This window comes from Myotis daubentonii, chromosome 18 (assembly GCF_963259705.1).
Source record: "Myotis daubentonii chromosome 18, mMyoDau2.1, whole genome shotgun sequence".
Taxonomy (NCBI): domain Eukaryota; kingdom Metazoa; phylum Chordata; class Mammalia; order Chiroptera; family Vespertilionidae; genus Myotis; species Myotis daubentonii.
Window position 1 is genome coordinate 27,497,752 of NC_081857.1, and position 19,123 is coordinate 27,516,874.

The window sequence follows — 19,123 nt, forward strand, 5'->3', positions numbered from 1 at the left end:
ATTTTAGTGTTGATGTGAACTAATACTGACCTTGCTTTTTAGAGTTATATATTTTAAAGGAAATTTAGTTTACTTTAAAATTATTTTAATTAATAATTTAAATTGAGATTTTATATTTTAATACAGTATAAGAGCCCTAGCCAGTTTGGCTCAGTGGATAGAGAGTCAGCCTGCGGACTTAGGGTCCCGGATTCGATTCCAGTCAAGGGCATGTACCTTGGTTGCAGGCACATCCCCAGTGGAGGGTGTGCAGGAGGCAGCTGATTGATGTTTCTCTCTCATCGATGTTTCTAACTCTCTATCCCTCTTCCTTACTCTCTGTAAAAAATCAATAAAATATATGTTTGAAAAAATACAGTATAACAAGAAGGTAATAAGTCATATTAGAATATGATTTTAAGAGTAACAACAGAGAGGATATATATTCCTTGGATTGCTTTTTTTCTTATTCAATTGTGAGGGTTTTTTTTGGTCATATTTTGAATATGTCTTTTATCAATAGTTATGTTTTGCAGTTATTTTCTCCTAGTTTCTGTGACTTGTTTTTTCATTCTTCTATGATAAGCAGAAGGTGGGTTTAGTTTTGTCTTTTTGTTTTTATTGATTTCAGAGAGGAAGGGGGAGGGAGAGATAGATAAAAACATCAATAATGAGAGAGAATCATTGATTGGCTGTCTCCTGCATGCCCCGCACTGGGGATTGAGCCCGCAACCCAGGCATGTGCCCCAACTGGGAATTGAACCGTGACCTCCTGGTTCATAGGTTGACACTCAACCACTTGAGCCACGCAGGCTGGGTCAGAGCAGAAGGTTTTAATTGTTATAAAGTCCAGTTTTTAAAGAATTTTGTAATGGTTGGTATTTTGGTGTTGTATTTAAGAAATCTTTGCCTAACTTAGGTCACAAAGATATCTTCCTACTTTCTCTTCAAGTAGGCTTTGTGTTGTTGCTCTTTTGTTTATTAGTCTGTGATCCATCCATCCTTAGTTAATTTTGTATATGGTTCAAGGTATGCATCAAGATTCATGTTTTGAAATGGATATCCAATTGTTCCAGTACCATTTGTTGAAAAGACTATTCTTTCTCCACTGAATTGCCTTTGTACCTTTGTTGAAAATCAATCGACTATATATGTGTGGTTCTATTTTTGAACTCTCTTTTTTCTATTCCATTTACCATTTGTCTGTGTTCTGACCAATACATCTTTGTCTCGATTATTGTAGCTTTATAGTAAGTTTTGAAATTAGATGGTACATGGCTTCAAATGTTATTATTCTTTTTTTTTAATTATTCTGGCTATTTCATATTCTTTACCTTTTTCATGCCCGTTTAGAATCATACCCAATCTATTTCTTTAAAAAAATCTTAGAATCTTGATTGGGATGGCATTGAATCTATTGTTAATAATAATATGTATTCAATATATTAGCCACATTGGATTTTCCAATCCATGAACATGGTATAGCTCTCCATTTGTTTAGATCTTTCTTGATTTCTTCCATTATTTCAGTTTTTAGCAAAAAAAAAAAATGTAGTTTAAAAATTGTAGTTTTTATCAAAGAAATTAGTTTTCCATTGTTGATCTGTTATTGAAGTATAATTAATATATCCTATTAGTTTCTTTGTACATCATAGAAATTTGATATTTATGTACGTTACAAAATGATCACTGCAGTAAGTCTAGTTACCATCTGTTGTGATTGATAGTATATAGAAATATAGTTGATTTTTGTATATTTGTGTCCTGTGACTTTGCTAAATTCACCTTTTAGTTGTAGTTACTCTTTGTATGTTCTTGGGTTTTTCTAAGTAGAAAATTGTGTTCTCTGTAAATAGAAAGTTTTTCTTGTTCCATTCTAATTTGCATGCCTTTTTGTTTTCCTATGCTACTAGAGAGGGGCTCTTTAATATGATGTTAAAACGGAATTCTGTGAATGGGCTTTCCTGCCCAGTTACTAATCTTAGGAGGGAAGCAATGTTTTTTACTATTAAGTATAATGTTATCTAGGTTTTTCGTAGATACTCTATCTAAGTTCTGTTCTGTTCCTAGTTTATTGAGACTTAACTATGAATGAATGTTGGATTTTGTCAGATGCCTTTCCTGCATTGGTTGAAATGATAATAGTTTTTCTTCTTGAGACTGTTGATACAGGGATTTGTATTGATTGACTTTCATATGTTGAGCTGGTCACATTCACGGGATAAATACCACTTGATCATGATGTATTTTTTATACATTACTATATTTTGTTAGGTAATATATTGTGGAGGATTTTTGTATCTATGTTTATGAGGGATTTCTAGTTTATGGTGTTGTACTTAAAAAATCTTTGCCTAACTTAGGTCACAAAGATATCTTATGCCATGGGCTGGTTTTGCTATTATGATAAATGTGGCCTCATATAATGAATTGGGAAGCATTTTCTCTCCAATTTTTCTGCAAGGGTTTTGTGTAGAGTTGGCATTATTTATACTTGAATGTTTAATAGACTTCACCAGTGAAAAAGTCATTTGGGCCTGGAGTTTTCTTTCTTTAAACTTATTTAATATCTATAAGACTATTTACGTTATCTATTTCTTTTTGAGTGGTAATGTTGTAGTTTGTGTTTTTCAAGGAGTTTATGCATTTCATCTATGCTATCAAATGTATGAGTACAGAATTCTAGGTTGATATATACCTCAGATAATATCAGTTCGTCTTGAAGATTATTTTTCCTCTGAGAAGCCTTCTTTGACAACAACTTACACTGAGATGATCTCAGGTTCAGTCTCACAGTGCTCTTTTTTTTTCTCGTATATAATAGTTATACAATTACAATTAAATAATTGTATAGTTGTTGTTGTGGGGTTTTTTTTGCTGTATTTCACACCCTCTGGTGTATAAAATCCATGAAGTCAGGAAATATTTCTTTCCTGTTCTTATATATGCATACATATATATCCAGGGCTTATTTAAGAAATATTTGTTGAATGAATAAAGAAATCTGGAAAAGAATTTATTTACTGTAATCAATGAAGCTAGTGACAGAGCCACAGTTTTGTATAAATGTGATAAGTATTTGTCACTGGCCTCTGTGGAAATTGTTTTCGGCAGTTAACAAATGAATGATTGACCCACCCTCTTTAACAGACTAAACTAGGAAAAAGAGAGACCCTAATTAGTGAGTCTTTGGAGAGGGATTTGTACTTTGTAATGAAGAGCTCTCAGATATAACAGCAGTGAGACCATGGAGAGTAGATAGAGTTCTGAAGGCAAAATTGTTTGGTCAATTTAGCATTTTAAAAATTTTAGGTTACTCCCTGGGATGGGATGAAAGGGGAAAAGTATACCTAGGGCTCAGTTATTAATGTGGCATTTACAAGGTCAGTGAGCAATTGCAATAAAGATATGGAAAAGGTGGTGTAAATAAATGATTGCTTTATACCTCTACTAAAAGAAAAAGTGCAGCAAGATTTTTCATAAACATTTTGGTAATGATAAAAAATTATGTAGTTATATAGAATTGCTCTCATTTTTAGCCATTTCTTTGTAATAAAGATATGAGATATTTTTATAACCAAATTTTTCTGATTGCTACCTAAGAAATGTGAATACAGGGTTTACATTACCAAATAAGGTCTGTCCTCTGTGATTTCACACTCTAAAACAAGCTCTCTTGATGCAATTTTATAACCTTCTAGGGTTGGGAGGTTAATAAACCTTTTCTGTAAATGACCAAGTAGTCAGTATTTTAGGCTTGCAGTTCATACAGCCTCTGTCCATAACTACTCAGCCCTACTGGTGGAGCATGATAGCAGTCATGGGTAGTCTATAAACAAACTAGAGACCCAGTGCACAAATTCGGGTTGCTCAGCCTGTCCTGCAGGATCGGGCCAAAACCAGCTCTCCGACATCCCTCAAGAGGTCCCGGATGTGAGAGGGCACAGGTCAGGCCAAGGGACCCCACCAGTGCACGATCAGGGCCTGGGAGGGACACGAGAGGTTGGCCAGCCGGGGAGGGACCGCAGGAGGGCTCCAGGGCGTGTCTGGCCCACCTCGCTCAGTCCCGATCAGCCGGACCAGCAGCAAGCTAACCTATCAGCCGGAGTGTCTGCCTCCTGGTGGTCAGTGCACATCATAGCGAGTGGTTAAGTGGCCTTGGCATATCATTAGCATATTACACTTTGATTGGTTGAACGGACCAATAATAAAAGCATGTTAGGCTTTTATTATATAGGATGAGCATGGCTGTTTTCCCATAAGACTTTATTTATGGAAACTGCAATATTTGAATTTCAAATAATTTTTATGTGTCAAGAAATACTCTTAATTTTTTCAACCATTTAAAAAGGTAAAAGTCGAAAATTAGCTTTAGCTCTTGGGTTTTATTAAATGACCTGTCGGGCCAAATTAGACACACTAGCCATGGTTTTCTGATCCCTGACCTAAGGTTTCAAATATTACTCGTAAACCAGGCTCTCTCCTGAATTTTACAAGATTTCCCAAGATCCACTGAATAGTCACCTAAAATTAAGTATGACAAAAATTAACATAATTTTGCTCTTCTTGTCATATGCCTGTGTTTCAACTTATAAAGCTTAGTTAGTGGCACCTACATCCTCTTTATTGACCGTGTGGAAAAGGGGCCTGAGACTGCTCTTATATAGGCCCTCTCACAAGGTTGGATATCACTGCTGTCTAGGAACTTGGATTTATGGAGTGTTTTCCCTGTTTCCTAACTCATAAGGCTGGTTTACTGTGCCTAAATTGTTTGCTCAAGCAACGTGGTTTGTGCTGAACACCTGCTTTCCTTTTGGGAGTCTGGAATTTTAGTCTGAGCTAGGTAGAAGGTACCTATGTGACTTGCCCCCAGTAAAAATCTTGGGCACCAAATCTCAGTCTCACTGCAACACTGGAGCACATCCTGTATTCGTCTGTGGGGAAAGGATTCTAGGAAACTTACACCTGATTTTCTCTGGACTTTGCCTCCATGGGCCTTTTTTCTTTTCTAATTTTACTTTGTGTCCTTTCATTGTAATGAATCACAGTCATAAATATGACTATATGCTGAGTCTTGTGAGTCCTCCTAGCAAATCACTGAACACATTGAACCAAGCCAGAAACCTGAAAGTCATCTTCAGCGCCTCTTCTTCATTGCTCATTCATGTGATTTGACTATATCTCTTAAATACCTCTCAAATGAGTCTTTCCTCTTCAATCTTTATGTTCTTTCTTTGATTCAAACCCTAATCACAAGGCAATATATTCTTCAGCACTTACCTTCAATCTCTACCTATACAGTGTACCATAAGCATTTGTTTGTATCTTTGTGTGTGTGTTGTGTGTGTGTGTGTGTGTGTGTGTACTGATATGTTTGTTTGTATATTACTCAGTCTGACCATATCACCCTCTGAACCAAAAACCATTCTGGGCACTTTACTGCCTATAGGACAATTTAAACCTCTTAACAGAGCATTAAAAGCTTTTTGTGATCTGTCCAGTGTCTGTCCTGGGCACCTGCCACGCTCCAGCATATACTTTGTATTGTAGTCATCCAAAGCACAGCCATCTCTCAACAAGCTTTTATGCCCTAGTGCCTGACCACTGGCTTTCTCTTCTCTTAACCAGAGAGCAAATTATTACACATTGTAAAGAACTTTGTTTCTAATTTGAAGTCTTTTTTGTTCTTCTAGGTAGCTTAGTGCTTCCTTCCATGTTCCTTCCAGAGCACTTTATGCATTCCATTTCATCACATTGTATTTAATTATTTGTTCCATTTCTCTGTTCTCTTTCTAGACTGCAATCCTTGAAGGCCAGGACTAGATCTTGTTTGCTCTAGCACAGGGCTGGCACTTAGTAGGTGGCGACCCGTGTATTTTCAAGAAACTGGTGTAATTTGTCCTCTAGTCGATGCTATTATGTAAAGGAAGGAAGGGATGATGTGGCAATGTATATTTTCGCCTCAAAAGTTTGCTTTCATACCAATCAGAAATAATATATGCACCTCTATGTTCACATCAGTGCAGTTTGCAATAGCTAAGATCTCAAAATAGCCCAAGTGCCCATCAGTAGATGAGAGGATGAAAAAAGCTCGAGTACATTTACACCATGGGATACTATGCAGCAGTAAAAAAAAAAAAAAAAAAGGATCTCCCTCTTTGAAACAGCATGGAGGGACCTGGAGAGTATTATGCAAAGTGAAATAAGCCAATTAGAGAAAAACAAGTATCACATGATCTCACTCATGTGGAATCTAAAGAACAAAATAAACTGATGAAGATAATAGATCCAGAGACATAGAAGCATGGAACAGAGGAAAGGTGGGTGGATGGGTGGGAAAAGATTAACCAAATAATGTGTATGCTGATATGCATAACCCACGGGCATAAGCAATAGTGTGGTGAAGGCCTGGGGTGGGGGGAAGGTAGGGGCCAGAAGAGGTCAATAGGGAATAAAAGAGGACATCTGTAATACTTTCAACAATAAAGATAAAAATAAATAAATTTTTAAAAAGAGTGCTTTTAGAGAAGTTTGTGGATTAAAATGAGTATATAGCTTAACATAATTAGGATACAATGAAAAAATTATAATCTTTTTTTGTCTTATTGTGCAACAGAACCTCACTGCATTTGTATTATTATTTACATAGGTGGAAATGGATATTGTTGAAAAACTGGTAAAAATGGTACCTTGTGAGCATGAAGACCTGCTGAATATCACCCTCCGACTTCTATTAAACTTGTCCTTTGACACAGGACTGAGAAATAAGATGGTACAAGTTGGACTGCTTCCCAAACTCACTGCACTCCTAGGTATGCTTTTTAAAAATTCATGATAGTGTTGCTTGGAATTTCCAACATCATTAGAAAATTGAGCAGTGTGTTGAAAAGTCAGCTGAATATATAATCTTTGATTGGGAACTTAAAAATGAACAATGAATGAAAAATGACACATGCCAGGATTCCTCTGGTGCTGTAGGATGCACTGGAATGTTAACTCTGACTTCATTTACCCATGTGAAAGTGAAATCAATGTGCAACTACACAGGGAAGCAAGAAGGAAAATTATTTTCTCTTCATTTTTTTTAAAAGCAGGTATCATTTAAGTTCTTGTATGCTGCCATACTTTTAAAATTCTCCTGACAACTACACAAATTTGGTGAGCCTTTTTGTCATTAAGTAAAAAAGGGCATTTTTATATAGTGTGAGTTAGAAAATATTGTATGGGAGGATTCAGTTGATGATACATTTTTCCCTTTAGCTGTTAGAAAGAGATCTACATAGCAAGGATGGATTCAGGTGCTAACGCTTCTGTGTTTTTACATAATGCTTCTTAGCAGAGTATTATTCACCCTTGATCTTGGTCTGTTCCGTGTCTGTCTTTACAGGCAACTACTACTTCCCAGCACATGCTGTATACTGTGTCCTTGCTGAGCCCTCAGAGTTCCCTAAACAAGTTCTTTTATGCCTATGTGCCTGTTCATCTGCTTTTTCCTTCTACCAGGGATGCCACTGCCTTTACTAACCAGAAAGCTCATTCTCACTTGTCTTTTAAGACTGTTCCTTTGTTTCAGTACTAAAGTTTCATTCTTGTTTTGTAGTGTTCTCCATAGAGTCAAATATTTTGTAACTGTTTCCAATAGTAGTGGGATAGTAGTGGAATGATTTAAAAATACGTTTATTCTTTGCTATTTAATATCTCTTAATGCGATCTCTTGTTGACATCATCATTATTTTCTTTGTAATACTATTAACATTTATTGAACATTTACTGTGCCAGTCATTTAGTTCTGTGCTTTAATTACATTATCTCATGGAATCCATGTCTGAGATCTGTACTCAGGATTACATAGCTGATAAAAAGCAGAGCTCAGATTCCAACTCAGGGCTACCTGCTGCCAAAGTTGGCTTTATTAACTACTATTGTAAACTACCATGTATAGTGATATTAAGTGGGCTATGATTAAATAGACCAGGGGTCTTCAAACTACGACCCGCGGGCCACATGCAAATACAAATATTGTATTTGTTCCCGTTTTGTTTTTTACTTCAAAATAAGATATGTGCAGTGTGCATAGGAATTTGTTCATAGTTTTTTTTTTAAACTATAGTCTGGCCCTCCAACGGTCTGAGGGACAGTGAACTGGCCCCCTGTTTAAAAAGTTTGAGGACCCCTGAAATAGACTATGCAGAGCTATAATTTAAAAATCCAGTTCTCCAAGTCTGCTTTAAAAAAAAAAAAGTTGTTCTGGAGTAGTTGTTTTTTGTTTTGGTTTTTTTATAATCCTCACCTGAGGAGTGAGAATATATTTTCCATTGATTCTTCAGAGTAGAAGGGAGATGTAAGAGGAGAGAGAAAGAGAGAGACATACACACATTGAATGGTTGCCTCCAACACACACCTTAGCCAGGGCCAGGGATTGCCCCTTTGACTGGGAATCAAACCTGAGACCTTCCAGTGTACAGGCCAATTCTCTAACCACTGAACATACCAGCCAGGGCTTAAAAATAAGTTTATTTCTTGCTCTTTTCTCAGAATAGGAAACTTTTAATCTATTAGTCAATCCAAAAATATTTGGTTAATCGGTAAATCCACAAATACTGCACAGGACTTTTATTACACATTTTAGAAGTTCATGTTGAGGAGTACTTTCAAGATTTGCTTTTGGGGAACCAATACAAACATTAGTGAAAGGAACAGAAAAACTTTAAAAGTAAAATTGATGGCCCGGCTGGTGTTGCTCAGTGGTTGAGTATTGGCCCATGAACCAGGAGGTCACAATTCAATTCCCGGTCAGGGTACAACCCAGGTGAGGGTTCGATCCCCAGAAGGCAGCTGGCATACAGGAGGCAGCCAATCAATGATTCTCTCATCATTGATGTTTCTCTCTCTCTCCCTTCCTCTCTTAAATCAATAAAAAATATATTTTTTTGAAGTAAAATTGATGGGTCTTGCATTTAATGATGTGACCCTCCATTTATCATAATCTAGCAGAATTATATATCAAATGTTAGGTCAGATTCTCAATGTATGAAGATGAATAAATTATAGTCCTTACCCTGAAAGAATTCATAATCTCTTTGGTTTGTTCAATATTCAGTCACCTTATGAAACATGATTTTAAAGAAATTTTTGGGAAATTACAGAATACTCATTTCATATCTTATTAACAAGTATCCCTCTATTTTATTTCTCACAAGTCAGTGAATTTAACTTAAGCAGTTTCTTTATTTTTCTAATATTCATATATCTTTTGCATTGATTCAGGTTTGCAATTCTGGAGATAATTTATTATACAAGGCTACAGATGTTACTGTGCTAAAGTATTTCCCCTTGTTGAATGGCCCCTGAATGCCATGTATTTTAATTTTTATATGCAGTTTTCCTGTTTCCCCTCTTGTCCTTGGCTGTCACTTCTCATTTCTTCTGCACTAGCAGCAATTTCATAGCAGCAATTTTCCTCTCCTCTAAAAATATAGTTCTAATCTCCTGTGGTCTTGGAAACCAACAGCTAAACTTATTTGAAGTGTATACTTTGTTAAAAATGAATTCCAAATGAATGCCCGAAGGGTTCTCTTCCTAATAATGTTCTCTTCCTAGTGATGTTTATTGCATGGACTTTGCAACATTTCTTTTGACTGTGAAGAAACCCATTTTGCTTGATTGTGCTCTCTGCTATGTTCAAAGAAATATTATTCAGTGTATAAATGATTTTCTGATAAGTAATTATTAGGATGGTCATTTTTACATTTGTCAATGTAAATGTTACTTGTGTGGAAAATTAAATCATTAACTCCTAACACAATAAACTAAGCCTCTCAATTGAGTAATGATATGTTTAATATATCTAATCTTTTACCATTACGATTATATAGATGTTGTAGTCAGGAAGCATTATAGAGAACAGATTTTAAAGGAATAGGAAATAATTCATCTAGAGCAGAGACTTTCAAACACCTTTTATCCCAGTCTATAGTAAGATACATTTTACATTACACCTGAATACTCACACGTGTATGTGATATGATGTGTATATGTATGTGCATATATCCATATGTGTATATTAATATAGGTATTTTAATTATCCATATTATATATTTTAATTATTTATATTATATATTTAGTTTAACAATGTAATTTTTAAGTTTTCACAAAGACATATTTACCATTTCTATGTGTAATGCTCTATATTTTCTGTTTTTTAATTCTACTTATGACTTACTCATTGGTTTTATGTTCTCTGATTGATTTTTATGTTCAGTTGAAAAACATTGAACTAAGGGAGTGATTAGACTTCTTTCCCTTTAAATCTTCAGAACTATCACTGTCTCTGCTGGACTTTTAATGTGTTGATCAGTTGATAATCTAAATTGTTCCAGGTTATTCTTTGACAAATACTTGGAGTGATTACATGGGAATGAATTTTTTTTTTTAATTGGAAAAAACCTTCTGTAAATCAAATAGTTAAAGAATTCGGGCTGCATTTTCTTCACTGTAGTCATGGAGAAGGAATTAAAGAGCAGGCAGTAGAACATGAGTGGCCATTTATTTCATTAGAAATAAATGCATTGTTTAACGTATGTTCATGTTGACAGGTGACTGAATTAAAAATTTACCCATTTTATATATAGAAATTACTTATTTTTTTTAAAGATGCAAAAAACGCAAAAGCACTGTTGTAGGGCTATATATGTGGTAGAACTTGTCACAAGTGACTTTTAAGGGATGCTGTTTCAACTGGAAATGCTATCAGATTTTAAGTAGGATTTTTAGTATTATTTGGGGACCCCATAACTGAAAAATCTTTTTATACTTAATAATAGATTACTTTAACTAGAGTACAATGAATCATGAATCTTTCAGGTTCCAATAAAGCTGTGCTGTGTGAACATTTAATCTCCTTCTCTTGTATCCTGAAACATTTAACTAGTACATTGCGACCCCTGCTGTTGTGAGAATTGCTGAATAACTGAAAAAAATATATATGTAATGGAGGAAGGTTTTGAGATCTGAATAATTATTACAGGCAAAGGAGAATTTGTTATGGCTTAGCTCTTTTGCCATGTGAGGCTCTGAGTGAACAGTAATTCAATATTGCCAAAATTTATTTTAATATCATATAAAGCATTTCATTTAAGAATTTTTATTCCTTTGACATCAGGGACACAAAGAGAAATAAGAAGTTTTAGAAATTATTATGTAAATTTTTCTTTCTCAGACTTAATCTTGAAATTGGTTGATTTGAAGAGTTTTTATCTTTTGTGAGACATAGAGAATGGTATTCTCTCTTGAAATGTTTCAAAAATTATATTTGAATTTATAGAAAACCTTTATTGAAGTATTCCTTTGTTTTTCTTTCCTTAAATACCACCAAAATTACTCATTTCTTATTTTATTTTTTGATATGTTATTCATAAGGATCCTAAAGTTATCTCTGCCTAGTTCAGTATCAGTTACAAATCTTTTCGGTTCTTTTCATAGTTACTTATACCTAATAACTTTATGATTTCATTTGGAACACCTATCATAGCCAATGGTTTATGTCATAGCAAATGTAATTATATGCAAATTGAATTGGACCTAGAAACCTTGGCTTTAACTTATCCAATTGATAGACAGTTTGTTCAGGTTTTTATGATATTGAATTAACTTCTTTAAAGTGCTTAAAGACTTTTTTGGCTCATCTAAGAATCAGATCATTTAAAAATACATTTTCTTGTCATAAGTCCTAAAGCCATTTGACCTTGATGTATCTCAGGAGTGCTTCCTTATGTCAGAGTATCCTGGGTTGGGAGATGGCAAGGAAATTCCTTGCCACACTGTATTCTTCAGTTCCCTGGAGAATGCACTGATAGTGTTTCAAAAGCAGCTTGAAAACTAAATCTTTTTAGCTTTTTGTCTGATGCACTAGGCAAATAATGTTTTTGAACCTCTCAGTTGCTTTAGCTGGATATTTCTTAAGCTGAGTATTGTTTGATGTGCTTGGAAATGATTAGCATAGAAGCAAGCATAAATAAACGTACAGTAGAAATGTGTTCTTTGCAACAACCTATTTCATCATGACATTGGTTCATGCATAAAGTGTAAATATCATACAATAGAGGCAGTGTATTACAGAGTGTATATTTAATTTTATTTTAAAACTACCAGATTTCACTGGTGAACTCTTTTAGACAATTTTGAGTTTGTTTACATTTTTTTCTTTGTGAATGATAATTGTTTTTTAAATTGAGTAATGGTCCGAGTTTTCATGCCAGGTTTTCAATTTTTAACTTGATTTCAAAGAGATTTAAAAGTTATAAAATATACATGTTTCATCAGACATATGTGAATTTTATCATTTGTTAAACTAAAAATTGAATAGGCACAGCCAATCTCATGTTTAGGAGATTAGATAGCTGCCTGCAAATTACAGGCAGTGCCACTTTCCACAATTTTGCTGCTATTTTCTAAGTCTCCCCTGTTTATGAAGAGACGGTAGGAATTCAGTGGTTAGCACATCCGTTTTCAAACTTTTGGTCTCAGGATGCCCCTTCACACTCTTAAAAATTATTGAGGATCCCCCAAGAGCTTTTAATTATGAGGAGTTATATCTATGAATATTTATGGTCTTCAAAATTAAAAGTGATAAAAAATTAATATTTATTCACTTAAAAATAACCTGCTACAAGTGGACATAAATATTTTTATGAAAAGTAATTTTTTTTCTAAAAAGAAAGTGAGGCTTAATAGACAACAGCTGGCTCGAATATCTTCTTAGCAGTCTGTTGTGATATCATATATCATTATGTCATGTATAGCATGTCATGTAGCCTCTTATTTTAAAAAAATGAGAGTTTAAAAAAGGAAAATAATATATTAGTGTTGTGTTAAAATGGTGTGACTTTGTGGATCTCCTTCAGGAGTCCTCAGAGCACACTTTGAATTAGAGTGTTCCTTTAAAGTTTTTAATTCCTATTAAATGAAAACACTCCTGGTAATAATAATTCACAAGGAGTCTTAAAGTAGCTTCTTAAATGCAGCTAGAAGACATATTTGGTTTTGCCAAACTATATTTTCTTAATCTTCTTTTTGGATTTCTATGCATGACCCAAGTACTCCCATTATCCTAGGATAACCCTTATTTTCTCTTAATTCTAGACATTTAGTTACATTTCTTACCTTGCCCTTTGGACATCTGCATATTCAGCAACTCACATCTTAGAGTCATTTTTTTGGTGCTTTTTGAAGGGGTTGGGGAATGCATGACATGGTGTAGGATTGTGAAGATGGAAGACCCTGAGCTCAGAGGGATGGCTGCATAGAATAAATTCTGGATAATTAACAATACTAGACTTTTAATGCTGCCCAACAGTCACATTACATTTTCTTTGTCTGGTCATTCCCCCACTCTCTTACATGAGAATTTCATTTCTCTACTTTCTCCTCACAAATCCAACCTCATCCTCATCCTTGTTCTCAGTTCATTACCTTTTTTTGCTTCCCATTTCACTGAGAGGGTAGATGCAGTCAGAAGAGTACGTCCATGAGTTTCTGCTGCCAAACTGTATCTGTCTATACTTTGCTTCCACCCCATTCGCTCTCACCTACTCCAGTTCCTTTCTCCAGAATTCTACTCTCTTCTCATTTCATTAATTTTTCCCCACTCTAGTAGATCATTCCCATTCACATACAAATATGCTGTTCCTCTATCTTAATAAAAATTCCTCTTGACTCTCACTGTACTCTTTTACTTTCCAGCTATCATCACATTTCCTTTCTTTTCATCATTGCAGGGTGCCTCAAAAGAGTTGTCTTGTTGTCTTCATTTCCCGTCTCCATTTCTCTTTTTACATACATTTATATCCTTTTCTGTTTGCTCTCTGTTCTCCTCTTCCTCTCTCCCTGTCTCCTGTTCCCTTTCTCTCTCGGTTCCCTCCCTCAGTGTTCTATACTCTTTTTAATCTTTTTTAAAAGTCCTTTTTAAAAAAAAATTATCTATGGATTTTAGAGAGAGAGAAATATTGATTTGTTGTTCCATTTATTCATGCACTCATTGGTTGCTTCTTTGTATGGGCCCTGACCAGGGATCAAACCTGCAACCTTGGCATATCGGGACCATGCTCTAACAAACCAACTGAGCTACCTAGCTAGTGCTCTTTTTAATCTTTTGCAATCAGGCTTTATACCCATTTTCCCCTATCCTCCCCCCCCCCCACACACACACACACAGCCGATCACACTACTCTGATCAAGTTTCAGTGACTTCCACATTACTAAACCCAGTTCACAACATTCACATTCAACTTATGAATAGCATTTGATACAGTTCTCTTCTCCTTTAGCCTTTTCCGTTGCTTTTCCAGAACTCAGGACTCTCTGGTATTCTTCCCAAGGAACCATTCCTTCTCAGTCTTCCCTCTGCCTCCACCTCATCTTCCCAATCTCTAAGCATAGAATACCCCCCAAGGCTTCATCCTTAGGCTTTTTCTTTATCTGTACTTACTCCTTTGGTGACACCATCCATTCCACTTAAATATCCTGCCTTTACTGAGTAAAGATAATTTCAGCCCCTTCTCTGTTTTCTTATTCCAAACATTACCACTTGGATGCCTTTTAAGTACATGAGATTCAACACATTCAAAATTATGCTACTGACCCTCCCGCCCCCAATCCTCCTTAAACCCTTATTTTCACAGTCTTTTCCATCTTTATAAGTGGAAACTTCATCTTTCAAGTTAACTGCCCAAAATGGGGGAAGTTATATCCTGGAATCCTCACTTTTCCTCTGTCCCTACATCCAATCTGTCAGCTCTACCTTCAAAATATAGCTGCTTACCACCCTGATCCCAGCCACTATCATCTCTTTCCTGTTTTAATGCAGTAGCATCCTAACAGGTCTTTGTGCTTCCTCCCTGGCCTTAGTCTTTCTTTAACATAGCACACAGTGATCCTATTAAACTTTAAATGAAATAATGTCATTTCTCTGCACAAAACTTTCCATGACTTCCCATCTCAGAGGAAGAACCAAACTCCTTATAAGGGCCAGTAAGAGTTATAGGTTCTCTCCCATCTCCTTACCTCTGAAACTACATCTTGTAGCATTCTCTCTCTTGTTCTTTCTGCTAATGGCACATTGGCCTCTTTGCTATTCCTTAGATCTAGTAGACACTCCTACCTCAGAACTTTTGCACTTCCTGTTCCTGCTGCCTAGAATGTTCTTTCCTAGTTTTTTGCATCGTTTTTCTCACCTCCTTCAGGCTTTGCTTTCAAGTGGCTGTACTTAAAATTTCAATCCCTGGCTCCTGATTCTCTCTCATTTTTTATTTTTCTCTACAACACTTAATAACCACATAATCTATCTTTCATATAATTATCTTATTTCTTGTGTCACTATCCACCCACCATCACCACCATGCCCCAGGCCCCAAAAACTACAAGCTCCATGAAAATGTAGAGTTGTGCCTGGCATAGTATAAGTTCTCAATAAATATTGATGGGTGGGTGGATGGATTAGTGTATGAAAGAAACACATGAAAGGAGTGAACTTCAAAAGAGCTGAGCTCGAGTCTTCTTCCTTCCCTTCACTCTTTTGCGAAGTGGCCTTAGGAAAGTAAATTAATCTTCACTGAGCCTTCTGTCTTGTTCAGAAAATAAGGGAATAAAATAAGACCGAGGTCATAGGACTGTTATGTGAAGCAGATGAGAGAATTCATAGAAAGCCTTGTGTAAATGTTAGTTACAACAAGGAGGAAGAAAAGGAAGGGGGAGGCTTTACAGGTTAATGGTTGCTGAATGAAAAGTGTCAGGAGCACAGAAAAAGTCTTCTTGCTTCATAGTTTTGACTATTTCTAGGGGTTTGTTTCAAACATTGCTGTAATTTCACTGTTATTATTTGACATAGATATCTTGAGTGAATTGTGTAAATTCAGGGCAGGAATCTTCTAATAGAGTGATACTCAAAGTATCACTGGCCTGCAATGAGTAAATTCAGAAATTGAGAGTAAGCATTCAGACACCTATAGCAACTTAAATAAAATTATCTCTTCTGAATATAATAATAGAAATTTTGAACTTCTATTTTGCATATCTTTTATTTAATTACATTTTTATTATACTTTACAAAAGTATTGGTCTTTGACACATTTAGAGGAAAAATTAAAAACTGGCCCTACACCACAGATAGTTTGAGAAGCACTGTTTAGATGAAATGGTAGGTTTGATCTTGGATTAGCATACTGTTCTTTTAAAGTATTCAAAAGTCTGTGTAATGTTGAAGCCAGCATCACAAATGACCATGCCTTGCCAGACTTGCTTAGTTTATTTATGAGCAGAGATCAGAATGTTTCTAAAAATTGAGGAATTAGTAATGTTACCTAGAGATGTTGCTAAGCTTTTCAGTATTTATAAAAATTGTAATAGCTAAAGGTCAAACTCATACTCAATAAATATTCATCAAGTGCTTAACTTGTATTAGGCACTTTAGTATATAATTTATGAATCTGTGTGCAAGTTAGCTACCAAAGTTAACTATCTCAGACAACTTTGTTAAAGTTGCCCTTTCCTCAGCAGAGCCACACTGGTCAGTGTTTATGTATGGCACTGAATATACAGGTATGAACATTTGAGCCATAGTTCAAATCTTTTTTTTTTTTTTTTTTAACATATGAGAAATTAAATTTTATTTCGGTCTCTGCTAACTGAAAATGCTAAAGGCCTTTTTATTTTTTTTTTATTTTTTTTTATTTTTTTATTTTTTTTATTTATTTATTTTTTTTTAATTAAATCTTTATTGTTCAGATTATTACATTTGTTCCTTTTTTTTTTCCCCCCATAACTCCCCTCCTCCCAGTTCCCGCCCCACCCTCTGCCCTCACTCCCCACCCACTGTCCTCATCCATAGGTGCACGATTTTTGTCCAGTCTCTTCCCACATCTCCCACACCCCTTTCCCCCCCAAGAATAGTCAGTCCATTCCCTTTCTATGTCCCTGATTCTATTATAATCAACAGTTCATTCTGTTCATCAGATTATTTATTCACTTGATTCTTAGATTCACTTGTTGATAGATGCATATTTGTTGTTCATAATTTGTATCTTTACCTTTTTCTTCCTCTTCCTCTTCTTAAAGGATACCTTTCAGCATTTCATATAATACTGGTTTGGTGGTGATGAACTCCTTTAGCTTTTCCTTATCTGTGAAGCTCTTTATCTGACCTTCAATTCTGAATGATAGCTTTGCTGGATAAAGTAATCTTGGTTGTAGGTTCTTGGTATTCATCACTTTGAATATTTCTTGCCACTCCCTTCTGGCCTGCATGGTTTCTGTTGAGAAATCAGCTGACAGTCGTATGGGTATTCCCTTGTAGGTAACTGAGTTTCTTTCTCTTGCTGTTTTTAAGATTCTCTCTTTATCTTTTGCTCTTGGCATTTTAATTATGATGTGTCTTGGTGTGGTCCTCTTTGGATTCCTTTTGTTTGGGGTTCTCCGCGCTTCTTGGACCTGTAAGTCCATTTCTTTCACCAGGTGGGGGAAGTTTTCTGTCATTATTTCTTCAAATAGGTTTTCAATATCTTGCTCTCTCTCATCTTCTGGCACCCCTATAATTCTGATGTTGGTACGCTTGAAGCTGTCCCAGAGGCTCCTTACACTATCCTCGCATTTTTGGATTCTTTTTTCATTTTGCTTTTCTGGTTGGATGTTTTTTGCTTCCTCGCATTTCAAATCATTGACTTGATTCCATAGTTCAAATCTTGATTCAAATCCCTATCTGAATAAATTTTGACTCTTCTCCATTTGAGGTGTGTCCATACTAATTTGCATGGCTGGTTTTTGCTTCAACCAGTGTTATTGGTGATTGGAAAGAAAATGAAGATTCCCGGGTTCAATAGCACACCGTTATGCCTGCTTCACAATTCCACATAAATCATTTCACAAAGGATCCAGACTTTAGTCAGAGTAATATTAGACTGTATTCTCCGCACTGAAAAATAAATGAGAGTTTCTGAGGTTTTCTAAATTCACATAAATGTTGCTATATTCTGGGATGGGACCCAGAGTGGTTTTGAGAGGAGGAGTGGCACCTGATACACCTTAGATAATCTGGGTTTCAGGATATTTCCACGGCTGTAGAAAGGTTTTATCAGCATGTCAGGAGTCAGACCAGGTCAAGATTTAAGTGATAAATGTTTTATTTCTTCCGATTAAGACAAGTCTGATTTCCCTTGTTGTTGGAGATGGCCAGAGCTGGACTCTAAACTTAAAAATTAAGGATTATTTTCTTTGACCATTCTGTCATAGGTCCTTAAAAGAAAATTGCAAAAGTTATGTTCTGAACATCTTTGAAATTCCCCCATAATGTGAAATTCACTTTTTTCATTACATATCAATATGACTTAATTTTTAATTTATCAGAACCATCATAAAATGAAGAAATAAAGCTTACCTTTATTTTGTGAAGAGAGCAATATTTTATAAATGGCCTTTCCTGACTTGATTTTTAAAAACTCTTTGGAAATGGTCAGGATAATGTTTTCCAAATAGGTGTTTTCTTTTTAAAAAAAAAAACAAACTAGGTTGCCTTTATGAAGGTTTCTTTAAGAAACTTAAAGTAGGTTTTGTTTAATAACTTCATTTAGCCTGTTTATTACAAAACTGTTATGGAATTTCACACATCTGTTTTGGAACGCAGGTCCTCATAGACTACTGCACTGTTTCTCAATTTTAATAGGCCTCATTATCCTATAAATAAACCTACATTTTCTTACCTGATCAAGTGAGCAAACAATAGGGGTTAGATGTGGCAAACGCTTTAACAAAAAGCACATGTCTAGCCGTCAGGGTGAGGTAGAGTCATATCAAGATTGCTTGAAGTTATTAATGGCAGTAAAATTTATGCTTCCTCCTGTTTTCCCAATTAAATCAAGAAGCCTTTTTTCTTAAGATTCTTCTATCACCAGCTGGTTCCAATACCCAGTGTGTGAATATTGCCTGGGGTGTCTCCATTTGTAGATGGTAAAGGCTGACCAAAGCACATTAAGTCAATGATGGCGACCTGTAAAGTAGAAAGCAGGCATTGTTCAGGGCTTTATTTTGGTCCTTATCATTTGTACCACAAGCATGCATATTCTGTAGGATGTATTATAAAGAAGTTGTTGTGGTATGC

The 19,123-nt window shown here is 35.4% G+C and overlaps 1 protein-coding gene across 2 annotated transcripts in view; it reads left to right on the plus strand.

Moving 5' to 3' along the window:
- Positions 1-19,123, plus strand: part of KIFAP3 (kinesin associated protein 3) — a 112,203-nt gene that overhangs the window by 24,655 nt on the left and 68,425 nt on the right. For both annotated transcript variants that reach the window (XM_059674094.1, XM_059674093.1), the window contains exon 10: positions 6,629-6,791. In XM_059674094.1, the coding sequence (XP_059530077.1) occupies positions 6,629-6,791 (163 nt within the window). The remainder of the gene's footprint in view (positions 1-6,628; positions 6,792-19,123) is intronic.